At 47.1% G+C, this 15052-nt stretch overlaps 1 protein-coding gene across 4 annotated transcripts in view; it reads left to right on the plus strand.

Moving 5' to 3' along the window:
• LOC119960716 (Fc receptor-like protein 5) overlaps positions 1-15052 on the plus strand; it is a 72721-nt gene that overhangs the window by 23315 nt on the left and 34354 nt on the right. For all 4 annotated transcript variants that reach the window (XR_005459501.1, XM_038788332.1, XM_038788334.1 and 1 more), the window contains 2 exons: positions 1575-1856; positions 4595-4858. Coding sequence is in view for 3 of the 4 variants with exons in the window: in XM_038788332.1 (XP_038644260.1) it covers positions 1575-1856; positions 4595-4858 (546 nt within the window). In the remaining variant the exon portion in view is untranslated. The remainder of the gene's footprint in view (positions 1-1574; positions 1857-4594; positions 4859-15052) is intronic.

The raw sequence follows: 15052 nt of genomic DNA on the forward strand, positions 1-15052 counted from the left end.
CTGGAGTATTGTGTTCAATTTTGATCTCCTTACTTTAGAAAGGACGTACTGACACTGGAGGGTGGGCAGAGGCGATTCACGAGGTTAATTCCAGTGCTGAAGGGGTTGGGTTAGGAGGAGAGGTTGAGTAGACTGGGACTGTACTCGTTGGAATTTGGAATGATGAGGGGGGATCTTTTCGAAACATAAAATTATGAAGGGAATAGATAGGATAGATGCGGGCAGGTTGTTTCCACTGGCGGGTGAAAGCAGAACTAGGGGGCATAGCCTCAAAATAAGGGGAAGTAGATGTAGGACTGAGTTTAGGAGGAACTTCTTCACCCAAAGGGTTGTGAATCTATGGAATTCCTTGCCCAGTGAAGCAGTTGAGGCTCCTTCATTACATGTTTGTAAGGTAAAGATAGATAGTTTTCTGAAGAATAAAGGGATTAAGGGTTCTGGTGTTCGGGCCGGAAAGTGGAGCTGAGTCCACAAAAGATCAGCCATGATCTCATTGAATGGCGGAGCAGGCTCGAGGGACCTGTTGGTAAAAAATCATCTAGAAAACTGCAACTGGAGCAGCACTCACTATTCTAATCATGGTAATATCACCCTCGCATTACCCTTTCCCGTCATCTGTTGGGTACCATGTTCCTTCAATCTGCTGTGCACATTCACTTTTGTTAATAAATCAATCTTACTGTCCGCTGTTCAGAATGAGATTATCACATCCAGAATCCATATTGCTGATTGTGTACTTATCATCGAATTTACAGTGCAGAAGGAGGCCATTCGGTCCATTGAGTCTGCACCGGTTCCTCGAAAGAGCACCCTACCCAAGGTCAACACCACCCTATCCCCATAACCCAACCCAACACTCAGGGCACTTTTTGGACACTAAGGGCAATTTATCATGGCCTATGCACCTAACCTGCACATCTTTGGACTGTGGGTGGAAACCGGAGCACCCGGAGGAAACCCACGCACACACGGGGAGGATGTGCAGACTCCGTACAGACAGTGACCCAAGCCGGGAATCGAACCTGGGACCCTTGGAGCTGCAAAGCAATTGTGCTATCCACAATGCTACCGTGCTGCCCTTCGATATCTCTGCTACATACCCTCCATCCCTGAGGATTGTGGGATTTTGGGATGAGGTCCTGGTTACTGAAGGTTTATTTTAGACCCGCTGCAACTTGATGTACCAAACTCCCCACCGCCTCTGAATGATTGTTTATCAGAGTCGGGACTTGGACGTCGCTGGTTTGACCAACATTTACTGCCCATCCCTAGGTGCCTTCAGAAGGTGGTGGTGAGTTGTCTTCTTGAGCCACTGCAGTCCTTGAGATGTAGGTCCAACCTACAGAGAGCCTTACAGCATTTTGCCCCAGTGAGAGTGAAGGAAAGGTGATATATTTCCCAGCAGGGCTGGTCAGTAACTTGGAGGGGAACCTCCAGATGCTGGAGTTTCGTCGGTGTGTTCTGCTCTTGACTTCGAGATGGTAGTGGATGGCTGTAAAAGAAGAAATGTGTGATTATGATTTAAGGAACGAATTCCTGCCAATCTGCTAATTTCCATTGTTTCTCTCCAATAGAACCAGATGGCTCAACGACCATTGAGAGTCTTCCAGAAATTCTGTGGGCCAACCAAAATCTGCTGTTAAGATGTAATTTCACCTTTAAGAAGGAGGCGATTTACACGTTTTTCAAAGAAGGTTCTCGTTTGGGCGAGGCAACAGTTTTTGTTGGAAGTGGTACATTTGAAATTGAAAGGGTTTCCGTGGAGGATAAAGGACGTTATCGCTGCGAATTGCAATTTGTTAACTTTACCAATGGACCCATCTACTCATCAGCATATACATTTGTAGACATTAAAGGTATGTGCCATTGTACATTATCCACAAGCAAGAGAAAAAAAGCAAAGTTATTGGGGGGAAAAGGGCAGTAAGAAATCTTCCTACACCAGGTTAAAGATCAACAGGTTTGTTTCAAACACGATCTTTCGGAGCACTGCTCCTTCCTCAGGTGAATGGAGAGGTATGTTCCAGAAACATTCATATAGACAAAGTCAGAGATCCAGACAATGCTTTGAATGCGAGCATTTGCAGGTAATCAAATCGTTACAGATCCAGAGATAGGGAGTAATCCCAGGTTAAAGAGGTGGGAATTGTCTCAAGCCAGGACAGTTGGTAGGATTTTGCAAGTCCAGGCCAGATGGTGGGGGATGAATGTAATGCGACATGAATCCAAATTCCCGTTTGAGGTTGCACTCATGCGTGCGGAACTTGGCTATAGGTTTTTGCTTGGCGATTCTGTGTTGTCGCGTGTCCTGAAGACCGCCTTATAATCATCTAATGTACAGTGCAGAAAGAGGCCATTCGGCCCATTGAGTCTGCACCGGCTCTTGGAAAGAGCACCCTACCCAAGGTCAACACCTCTACCCTATCCCCATAACCCAGTGACCCCACCCAACACTTAGGCCAATATTGAACACTAAGGGCAATTTATCATGGCCAATCCACCTAACCAGCACACCTTTGGACTGTGGGAGGAAACCGGAGCACCCGGAGGAAACCCACGCACACACGGGAGGATGTGCAGACTCCGCACAGACAGTGACCCAAGCCGGAATCAAACCTGGGATCCTGGAGCTGTGAAGCAATTATGCTATCCACAATGCTACCGTGCTGCCTTGGAGAACGCTTACCCGGGGATCAGAGGCTGAATGCCCTTGGCTGCTGAAGTGTTCCCCGACTGGAAGGGAACATTCCTGCCTGGTGATTGTCGCGCGATGCCCGTTCATTCGTTGTCGCAGTGTCTGCATGGTCTCGCCAATGTACCACGCTTCGGGACATCCTTTCCTGCAGCGTATGAGATAGACTACGTTGGTCGAGTCGCACGAGTATGTGCTGCGTAACTGGTGGGTGGTGGGAAAAAAGGATTAAAGGTTGGAATAAAGGAACTGGGAAAGTGCAAATGGGGTTTAACACTGCAGTCCATTGTCTATACCAAGGAGGCTAAATGGCAAGTTGCTTCATTGTTTAGCACACAGTTCGCCCAAAGATGCGGATGAGGAAGAATGCCTTGGATGCTCGCTGCGGTTTCCCCTTCGTCTTATGAAATATGCAACCTTCTAAACACCCGTTTGAAGACATTCCCTCTGATGATTGAATGTAGCTATTCGGCTTTGTCGTTTGGTGCAGAATCGGCGTTGGCCGTCAGATATCATTCTGAGAATTTTCCCAATTGTCTCTCCTCATTGCAAAGGGCTGAATTGACTGATCCACAACAGTTTATCGACAATATTCCCCTACTTTGAACAGAGGGATGATCTGTCACCCTTTAGTCAGCACCATGACTGATCTGGAGCTGTACGTTAGGTGAATCACACATTGGAAAGTGCCAGTTGATACTGCGCCCCAATATGCCATCAACACCATGGTGCTCACCATTGACAGGGCACTGATTTGCGCTAACCATGTCAATACTGTGGCTGAAAGAGCCGATCAAAGCTCAGGAATCGGAAGGGGGCGCGTGGGGGTGGGTAACTCACCTCCTGACTCCGCAAAACGATCCACAAGGCAAACGTCGGTCATGCAATGGAATAATACCGTTCACTTGCCCAGATGAGGGCAGCTTCAATGATATTAGAACATAGAACAGTACAGCACAGAACAGGCCCCTCGGCCCTCAATGTTGTGCCGAGCCATGATCACCCTACTCAAACCCACATATCCACCCTATACCCGTAACCCAACAACCCCCCCCCCCCCCCCCTTAACCTTACTTTTTTATTAGGACACTACGGGCAATTTATCATGGCCAATCCACCTAACCCGCACATCTTTGGACTGTGGGAGGAAACCGGAGCACCCGGAGGAAACCCACGCACACAGGGGGAGGACGTGCAGACTCCACACAGACAGTGACCCAGCCGGGAATCGAACCTGGGACCCTGGAGCTGTGAATAATTTATACTAACCACCATGCTACCCTGCTGCCCTGATATTGATGCGCTCCAGCATCCAGGACAAAGCAGCCCCGCTGGATTGCCCCCCGCTCCCCGCTTCCACAACCCTTCGTACCCTCCACTATCGGCGCAGCCGTGTGTACCATCTGCAAGATGCAGGAACTCACTAAGGCTCCTTAGTCAGTAGTTTCCAAACCCCCACGACCACCACCATCTAGAAGGACAAGCCGTCCAATATGGTCAATGCCGACCACCTGGATGTTCCCCTTCAAGTCATTCACCACCCTGACTTGGAAATATATCAACGTCCTGGAACGACCTCCCTAGCAGCACAGTGGGTGGACCTACAACCCCTACACAGGGTAAAGAAGGCAGCTGACCACAAACTTCTCAAGGGGAGTACGGGATGGACAATAAATGCTGCCCCCAGATAGTGACGTCCATTTCACATTAGCGGATAAAAAGTACATTTCAAACACAGCGATCAAATGAAATGACCAATACCGCCCGTTTTTCACAGTCTCCAAATGCATTCCTGCAGAAGAACCCCCTCCCACCCTTCGGAACACAGCAACATCTGTAATGCACCAATTTTGGGATACTGAGCGATCCTGAACAGTGACCTCCTTTCCTCTTCCATTTCAGATCTTCCTGTGAGGCTGTCTGTAAAACCTGACAGGCCAAAGGATGGTGACAATATAACGCTGAGCTGTGAGTGCAGCGACTCAGATGCCTGTGGGAGCGGAGAATATTCATTCTACAGAAACAACAGCCTTATGAATTCTGATTCGGTCAGTCACAATGTGTATCACATCCGACAGGCCACCGTGATGGATTCTGGATGGTACCATTGTAGCGTTAGCAACAGTTTAACACACACGGCCAAAAGTGTGGAAATGACTGTGAGGGGTGAGTACAAAAAATGTCTGTCGGTGTTTGGCCAATGGTTAAACAAATATATCTTTACCTGTGGTCATGAGAAAGAGATATGAATGGTTCGCACCCAGGACTCGATAGTGCACGCGATAAGAAATTGGTCGGCTCGCTGGCTCACTGCTTAGCACTGCTGCATCACAGTGACAGAGGCCAGGGTTCAATTCCGAGCTTGGGTGACTGTGTACAGTTCGCACAAAGAACAAAGAAAATTACAGCACAGGAACAGGCCCTTCGGCCCTCCCAGCCTGCACCGATCCAGATCCTTTATCTAAACCTGTCGCCTATTTTCCAAGGTCTACTTCCCTCTGTTCCCCACCCGTTCATATACCTGTCCAGATGCATCTTAAATGATGCTATCGTGCCCGCCTCTACCACCTCCGCTGGCAAAGCGTTCCAGGCACCCACCACCCTCTGCATAAAAAATCTTTCCACGCACATCTCCCTTAAATTTTCCCCCTCTCACCTTGAGATCGTGACCCCTTGTAACTGACACCCCCACTCTTGGAAAAAGCTTGTTGCTCTCCACCCTGTCCATACCTCTCATAATTTTGTAAACCTCAATCAGGTGCCCCCTCAACCTCCGTCTTTCTAATCTATTCAACCTTTCTTCATAGCTAGCACCCTCCATACCAGACAACATCCTGGTCAACATCGTCTGCACCCTCTCCAAAGCATCCACATCCTTCTTGTAATGTGGCGACCAGAACTGCACGCAGTATTACAAATGTTGCCGAATCAAAGTCCTATACAAGTGTAACATGACCTGCCGACACTTGTACTCAATACCCCGTCCGATGAAGGCAAGCATGATGTATGCCTTCTTGACCACTCTATCAATCTGCGCTGCCACCTTCAGAGTACAATGGACCTGAACTCCCAGATCTCTCTGTACATCAATTTTCTCCAGGACCCTTCCATTGACCATATATTCTGCTCTTGAATTTGATCTTCCAAAATGCATCACCTCGCATTTGCCTGGATTACATAAGAACATAAGAACTAGGAGCAGGAGTAGGCCATCTGCCCCCTCGAGCCTGCTCCGCCATTCAATTAGATCATGGCTGATCTTTTGTGGACTCAGCTCCACTTTCCGGCCCGAACACCATAACCCTTAATCCCTTTATTCTTCAAAAAACTATCTATCTTTACCTTAAAAACATTTAATGAAGGAGCCTCAACTGCTTCACTGGGCAAGGAATTCCATAGATTCGCAGCCCTTTGGGTGAAGAAGTTCCTCCTAAACTCAGTCCTAAATCTACTTCCCCTTATTTTGAGGCTATGTCCCCAAGTTCTGCTGTCACCCGCCAGTGGAAACAACCTGCCCACATCAATCCTATCTATTCCCTTCATAATTTTAAATAGAACATAGAACATAGAACGATACAGCGCAGTACAGGCCCTTCGGCCCTCGATGTTGCACCGACATGGCAAAAAACTAAAGGCCATCTAACCTACACTATGCCATTATCATCCATATGCTTATCCAATAAACTTTTAAATGCCCTCAATGTTGGCGAGTTCACTACTGTTGCAGGTAGGGCATTCCACGGCCTCACCACTCTTTGCGTAAAAAAACCACCTCTGACCTCTGTCATAAGAACATAAGAACATAAGAACTAGGAGCAGGAGTAGGCCATCTGGCCCCTCGAGCCTGCTCCGCCATTCAATGAGATCATGGCTGATCTTTTGTGGACTCAGCTCCACTTTCCGGCCCGAACACCATAACCCTTAATCCCTTTATTCTTCAAAAAACTATCTATCTTTACCTTAAAAACATGTAATGAAGGAGACTCAACTGCTTCACTGGGCAAGGAATTCCATAGATTCACAACCCTTTGGGTGAAGAAGTTCCTCCTAAACTCAGTTCTAAATCTACTTCCCCTTATTTTGAGGCTATGCCCCCTAGTTCTGCTGTCACCCGCCAGTGGAAACAACCTGCCCGCATCTATCCTATCTATTCCCTTCATAATTTTAAATGTTTCTATAAGATCCCCCCTCATCCTTCTAAATTCCAACGAGTACAGTCCCAGTCTACTCAACCTCTCCTCATAATCCAACCCCTTCAGCTCTGGGATTAACCTAGTGAATCTCCTCTGCACACCCTCCAGCGCCAGTACGTCCTTTCTCAAGTAAGGAGACCAAAACTGAACACAATACTCCAGGTGTGGCCGCACTAACACCTTATACAATTGCAACATAACCTCCCTAGTCTTAAACTCCATCCCTCTAGCAATGAAGGACAAAATTCAATTTGCCTTCTTAATCACCTGTTGCACTTGTAAACCAACCTTCTGTGACTCATGCACTAGCACACCCAAGTCTCTCTGAACAGCGGCATGCTTTAATATTTTATCATTTAAATAATAATCCCGTTTGCTGTTATTCCTACCAAAATGGATAACCTCACATTTGTCAACATTGTATTCCATCTGCCAGACCTGAGCCCATTCACTTAACCTATCCAAATCCCTCTGCAGACTTCCAGTATCCTCTGCACTTTTCGCTTTACCACTCATCTTAGTGTCATCTGCAAACTTGCCCTTGGTCCCCAACTCCAAATCATCAATGTAAATTGTGAACAATTGTGGGCCCAACACGGATCCCTGAGGGACACCACTAGCTACTGATTGCCAACCAGAGAAACACCCATTTATCCCAACTCTTTGCTTTCTATATCTGTTACCCCTCAATTTAAGGCTATGTCCCCTCGTGCTAGCCATCCCCATCCGCGGGAGAAGGCTCTCGCTGTCCACCCTATCTAACCCTCTGATCATTTTGTATGTCTCTATTAAGTCACCTCTTAAACTTCGACTATCTAACGAAAACAACCTCAAGTCCATCAGCCTTTCCTCATAAGATTTTCCCTCCATACCAGGCAACATCCTGGTAAATCTCCTCTGCACCCGTTCCAAAGCTTCCACGTCCTTCCTATAATGAGGCAACCAGAACTGTACGCAATACTCCAAATGCGGCCGTACTAGAGTTTTGTACAACTACAACATGACCTCATAGTTCCGGAACTCAATCCCTCTACCAATAAAGGCCAACACACCATAGGCCTTCTTCACAACCCTATCAACCTGGGTGGCAACTTTCAGGGATCTATGTACATGGACACCGAGATCCCTCTGCTCATCCACACTACCAAGAATTTTACCATTAGCCAAATATTCCGCATTCCTGTTATTCTTTCCAAAGTGAATCACCTCACACTTCTCCACATTAAACTCCATTTGCCACCTCTCAGCCCAGCTCTGCAGCTTATCTATGTCCCTCTGTAACCTGCAACATCCTTCCGCACTGTCTACAACTCCACCGACTTTAGTGTCGTCTGCAAATTTACTCACCCATCCTTCTGCGCCCTCCTCTAGGTCATTTATAAAAATGACAAACAGCAACGGCCCCAGAACAGATCCTTGTGGTATGCCACTCGTAACTGAACTCCATTCTGAACATTTCCCATCAACTACCACTCTCTGTCTTCTTTCAACTAGCCAATTTCTGATCCACATCTCTAAATCACCCTCAATCCCCAGCCTCCGTATTTTCTGCAATAGCCGACCGTGGGAAACCTTATCAAACGCTTTACTGAAATCCATATACACCACATCAACTGCTCTACCCTCGTCTACCTGTTCAGTCACCTTCTCAAAGAACTTGATAAGGTTTGTGAGGCATGACCTACCCTTCACAAAACCATGCTGACTATCCCTAATCATATTATTCCTATCTAGATGATTATAAATCGTATCTTTTATAATCCTCTCCAAGACTTTACCCACCACAGACGTTAGGCTCACCGGCCTATAGTTACCAGGGTTATCTCTACTCCCCTTCTTGAACAAAGGGACCACATTTGCTTTCCTCATGTCCTCTGGCACTATTCCTGTAGCCAATGATGACCTACAAATCAAAGCAAAAGGCTCAGCAATCTCTTCCCTGGCTTCCCAGAGAATCCTAGGATAAATCCCATCCGACGCCGGGGACTTATCTATTTTCACCTTGTCCAGAATTGCCAACACTTCTTCCCTACGCACCTCAATGCCATCTATTCTAATAGCCTGGGTCTCAGCATTCTCCTCCACAATATTATCTTTTTCTTGAGTGAATACTGACGAAAAGTATTCATTTAGTATCTCGCTTATCTCCTCAGCCTCCACACACAACTTCCCAACACTGTCCTTGACTGGCCCTACTCTTACCCTAGTCATTCTTTTATTCCTGACATACCTATAGAAAGCTTTTGGGTTTTCCTTGATCCTACCTGCCAAAGACTTCTCATGTCCCCTCCTTGCTCGTCTCAGCTCTCTCTTCAGATCCTTCCTCGCTTCCTTGTAACTATCAAGCGCCCCAACTAAAACTTCATGCCTCATCTTCACATAGGCGTCCTTCTTCCTCTTAACAAGAGATTCCACTTCTTTGGTAAACCACGGTTCCCTCGCTCGACCCCTTCCTCCCTGCCTGACTGGTACGTACTTATCAAGAACATGCAATAGCTGTTCCTTGAACAAGCTCTACATATCCAGTGTGCCCAACCCTTGCAGCCTACTTCTCCAACCAACACATCCTAAGTCATGTCTAATGGCATCATAATTGCCCTTCCACCAGCTATAACTCTTGCCCTGCGGGGTATACTTATCCCTTTCCATCACTAACGTAAAGGTCACCGAATTGTGGTTACTGTTTCCAAAGTGCTCACCTACCTCCAGATCTAACACCTGGCCTGATTCATTACACAAAACCAAATCCAATGTGGCCTCGCCTCCTGTTGGCCTGTCAACATATTGTGTCAGGAAACCCTCCAGCACACATTGTACAAAGAACGACCCATCTAATGTACTCGAACTATATCTTTTCCAGTCAATATTTGGAAAGTTAAAGTCTCCCATAACAACTACCCTGTTACTTTCGCTCTTTTCAAGAATCATCTTCGCCATCCTTTCCTCTACATCCGTAGAATTATTAGGTGGCCTATAGAAAACTCCCAACAGGGTGACCTCTCCTTTCCTGTTTCTAACCTCAGCCCATACTACCTCAGAAGAAGAGTCCCCATCTAGCATCCTTTCCGCCACCGTAATACTGTCCTTGACTAGCAGCGCCACAGCTCCCCCTCTTTTGCCCCCTTCTCTGAGCTTACTAAAACACCTAAACCCCGGAACCTGCAACAACCATTCCTGTTCCTGCTCTATCCATGTCTCTGAAATGGCCACAACGTCGAAGTCCCAGGTACCCACCCATGCTGCCAGTTCCCCTACCTTATTTCGTATACTCCTGGCATTGAAGTAGACACACTTCAAACCACCTACTTGAACACAAATGTTTCTATAAGATCCCCCTCATCCTTCTAAATTCCAATGAGTACAGTCCCAGTCTACTCAACCTCTCCTCATAATCCAATCCCTTCAGCTCTGGAATTAACCTAGTGAATCTTCTCTGCTCACCCTCCAGTGCCAGTACGTCCTTTCTCAAGTAAGGAGACCAAAACTGAACACAATACTCCAGGTGTGGCCTCACTAACACCTCATACAATTGCAACATAACCTCCCTAGTCTTAAACTCCATCCCTCTAGCAATGAAGGACAAACTTCCATTTGCCTTCTTAATCACCTGTTGCACCTGTAAACCAACCTTCTGTGACTCATGCACTAGCACACCCAAGTCTCTCTGCACAGCGGTATGCTTTAATATTTTATCGTTTAAGTAATAATCCCGTTTGCTGTTATTCCTACCAAAATGGATAACCTCACATTTGTCAACATTGTATTCCATCTGCCAGACCCTAGCCCATTCACTTAACCTATCCAAATCCCTCTGCAGACTTCCAGTATCCTCTGCACTTTTCGCTTTACCACTCATCTTAGTGTCATCTGCAAACTTGGCCACATTGCCCTTGGTCCCCAACTCCAAATCATCTATGTAAATTGTGAACAATTATGGGCCCAACACGGATCCCTGAGGGACACCACTAGCTACTGATTGCCAACCAGAGAAACACCCATTAATCCCCACTCTTTTATTTCTATTAATTAACCAATCCTCTATCCATGCTACTACTTTACCCTTAATGCCATGCATCTTTATCTTTTTCAGCAACCTTTTGTGTGGCACCTTGTCAAAGGCTTTCTGGAAATCCAGATATACCACATCCATCGGCTCCCCATTATCTACTGCACTGGTAATGTCCTCAAAAAACTCCACTAAATTTGTTAGGCATGACCTGCCCTTTATGAACCCATGCTGCGTCTGCCCAATGGGACAATTTTTATCCAGATGCCTCGCTATTTCTTCCTTGATGATAGATTCCAGCATCTTCCCTACTACCGAAGTTAAGCTCACTGGGCTATAATTTCCTGCTTTCTGCCTACCTCCTTTTTAAAACAGTGGTGTCACGTTTGCTAATTTCCAATCCACCGGGACCTCCCCAGAGTCTAGTGAATTTCGGTAAATTATCACTAGTGCATCTGCAACTTCCCTAGCCATCTCTTTTAGCACTCTGGGATGCATTCCATCAGGGCCAGGAGACTTGTCTACATTTTGCCCCATTAGCTTGCCCATCACTACCTCCTTAGTGATAACAATCCTCTCAAGGTCCTCACTTGTCATAGCCTCATTTCTATCAGTCACTGGCATGTTATTTGTGTCTTCCACTGTGAAGACCGACCCAAAAAACCTGTTCAGTTCCTCAGCCATTTCCTCATTTCCCATTATTAAAACTCCCTTCTCATCCTCTAAAGGACCAATATTTACCTTAGCCACTCTTTTTTGTTTTATATATTTGTAAAAACTTTTACTGTCTGTTTTTATATTCTGAGCAAGTTTACTCTCATACTCTATCTTACTCTTCTGTATAGCTTTTTAGTAGCTTTCTGTTGCCCCCTAAAGATTTCCCAGTCCTCTAATCTCCCAGCAATCTTTGCCACTTTAAATGCTTTTTCCTTCAATTTGATACTCTCCCTTATTTCCTCAGATATCCACGGTCGATTTTCCCTCTTTCTACCGTCCTTCCTTTTTGTTGAACTCCATCTGCCATTTCTCTGCCCAACTCTCCAATTTATCTATATTTGATTGTATTCTCTGACAGTCCTCCTCGCTATCTCCCTTTGTCTGTATAGTTTTCATCCCACAGTACCCCATACTGTCTGTGTGGAGTCTGTACGTTCTCCTCGTGTCAGCGTGGGTTTACTCCGGGAGCTCCGATTTCCCCCCACAATTCCCGAAAGATGTGCTGTGAGGTGAATTGGACATTCTGAATTCTCCCTCCGTGTACCCAAACAGTGGCCGGAATATGGAGACTAGGGACTTTTCACAGTAACTTCATTGCAGTATAATGTCAGCCAACTTGTGACAGTAAAGCTTATTAATTTCATTCTGTAGCACCCACACCACGTCGAACAGAATCGATTCCAATGAGGAAATGTGTGGGACTCGCAGTGTCCGTGATTGACACTCGGAAGACTGGCATTTCCACATTACAATCCCCACACTCACATCCCAGCCACAAGGTGGCGCTGGTTAGCCTACAGCATGCACGTGCCGCTTGACGGGGACCAGAGGTCACCTACAAGGGTGGTCTGGAGGTTCATCCACACGACCGGCGGCCCTACATTCACAGTGGGCAGTCAGCAGCGTGATTGCCTGGCAGGACATGGCAATGGTGTGTTCTGTGCCCATCCAGCCCAAAAAAGGGCAGCACGGTGGCATTGTGGATAGCACAATTGCTTCACAGCTCCAGGGTCCCAGGTTCGATTCCGGCTTGGGTCACTGTCTGTACGGAGTCTGCACATCCTCCCCGTAGCACACTGGACTAAATCGCTGGCTTTGAAAGCAAGCCAGCAGCACGGTTTGATTCCCGTAACAGCCTCCCCGAACAGGTGCCGGAATGTGGTGACTAGGGGCTTTTCACAGTAACTTCATTGAAGTCTACTCGTGACAATAAGCGATTTTCAGTTTTTCAGTTTTCAGTGTCGACCTGGGTTTCCTACGGGTGCTCCGGTTTCCTCCCACAGTCCAAAGATGTGCAGGTTAGGTGGATTGGCCATGCTAAATTGCCCTTAGTGTCCAAAATTGCCCGTAGTGTTGGGTGGGGTTATGGGGATAGGGTGGAGGTGTTAACCTTGGGTAGGGTGCTCTTTCCAAGAGCCGGTGCAGACTCGATGGGCCGAGTGGCCTCCTTCTGCACTGTAAATTCTATGATAATATCTATGATAAAACACAGCCAATCTCCTGGTCACCAGCCGCCACTCCACCCCGGCCCTAGCAGGAGACCCCCCGGCCAGTGGGACAACTGTCAGCAAACTATGGTGATGTTGGACACGTTCCATACCTTCCCCCCTTCAGCAGCCACAGTGCCTGTTACACAATTTCTAAAAGTCCATGTGAAATATGCAGTCGGGAATTCTCCGCAGACGATCAGGAGCATCATGGAGGCCCCTTGTGTCCTGTCCATTAATGACATGCGAATGCAGTTTAGTCTACGTGTGGAGTGGAACACATTGACATGGCTGTCGAGGCACCAGAGAATGGCGATTCGGCGAGGAAATAGGCCGCAATGTCAGCCTCGACACCGATGCTCCACCCAATCGTGTTTCCCGATTTAGGAATCAGCCGACAGAGAATCCCGCCCCACCTTTCTGTAAATTGAAGTCATGCGAGCTCTGATCTATGCTTGTATCTCCCACAGGAGCTCATGTCACCAAACCACAGTTGAACATCAATCCAGTCAACGGGAGGGTCAGGGGAGGAGGCAACCTGACCTTGAGATGCACCATCACTAAAGGCTCCCCGCCAATAGAGTTCACCTGGTACAGGGGAGAGATGGAGATCTACAAAGAAATCTCACCCAGCAGGGAGATAACTCACCGACTCTACAATTTCCATGAAGATATGGATGGCAGTTACAGCTGCAGTGTTTACAACAACATCAGCAACGCTGTCCACAGCCCAGCTGTCGAAGTCAAGGCAGAAGGTAAGAAATATCTTCAGTCAGCAACCTGGTGTGGACAGAACAATGCCTCATTGCCAAACCGCTGAATGTCGTAATAATGTCGTCACAACAGAAAGGTAGACATGTCGTGTTGAAAAACGTCAACCACAATTTGGTTATATTTGAAATTCAGAACACTTACTTTTATATATTGCTTCATGATCTTCACTGGAAAGTCCGGCATTTGAATGGAGTGGCTTGAGGGGCAGCACGGTGGTTAGCAGAATTGCTTCACAGCTCCAGGGTCCCAGGTTCGATTCCCGGCTGGGTCACTGTCTGTGCGGAGTCTGCACATCCTCCCCGAGTGTGTGTGGGTTTCCTCCGGATGCTCCGGTTTCCTCCCACAGTCCAAAGATGTGCAGGTTAGGTGGATTTGCCATGATAAATTGCTCTTAGTGTCCAAAATTGCCCTTAATGTTGGGTGGGGTTACTGGGCTATGGGGATAGGGTGGAGTGTTGACCTTGGGTGGGGTGCTCTTTCCGGGGGCTGGTGCAGACTCGATGGGCCTAATGGCCTCCTTCTGCACTGTAAATTCTTCTTCTGAGATGCCAGTTCATAGTTAACACCATCGCTGCTTGGGACTGGACATACATGTAGGCCAGAGCTGGGGGGGCGGCATGGTAGCACAGTGGTTAGCACTGTTGCTTCTCACCACCAGGGTCGCAACCTCGAATCCCGGCTTGGGTTACTTTCTCTGCCATGGTGGGATTGGAAACTGGGATCCCAGATCATTACCCTGGATCTCTGGAATACAAGTTAGTGACAACACCCCTACACCACCACCTCCTATTGATGTCAGCAAACCGCTTCTTCCATAAGGGAACCAAAACTGTTCACAGTATTGATAATTGGAAGACACATTTTCAATCTCAGCCACTAAATTCTGCACAGTTCTTTGTCTATATGTTCTTAGGTAAGGGGACTGAATTTCCAGGACATTGCCACGTGCCAGAAGTTATATATGGGCCACACCAGGTGAGGATGGCTTATTCCAGGTGTGGCCTCACTAAAACCTTAGACAATTGCAGCATAACCTCCCAGTATCCTCTGTACTTTTTGCTTTACCACTCATCTTAGTGTCATCTGCAAACTTTGACACATTGCCCTTGGTCCCCAACTCCAACTCATCTATGTAAATTGTGAACAATTGTGGGCCCAACAGTGATCCCTGAGGGACACCACT

This window comes from Scyliorhinus canicula, unplaced genomic scaffold (genome assembly GCF_902713615.1).
Source record: "Scyliorhinus canicula unplaced genomic scaffold, sScyCan1.1, whole genome shotgun sequence".
NCBI classification, from domain to species: Eukaryota; Metazoa; Chordata; class Chondrichthyes; order Carcharhiniformes; family Scyliorhinidae; genus Scyliorhinus; species Scyliorhinus canicula.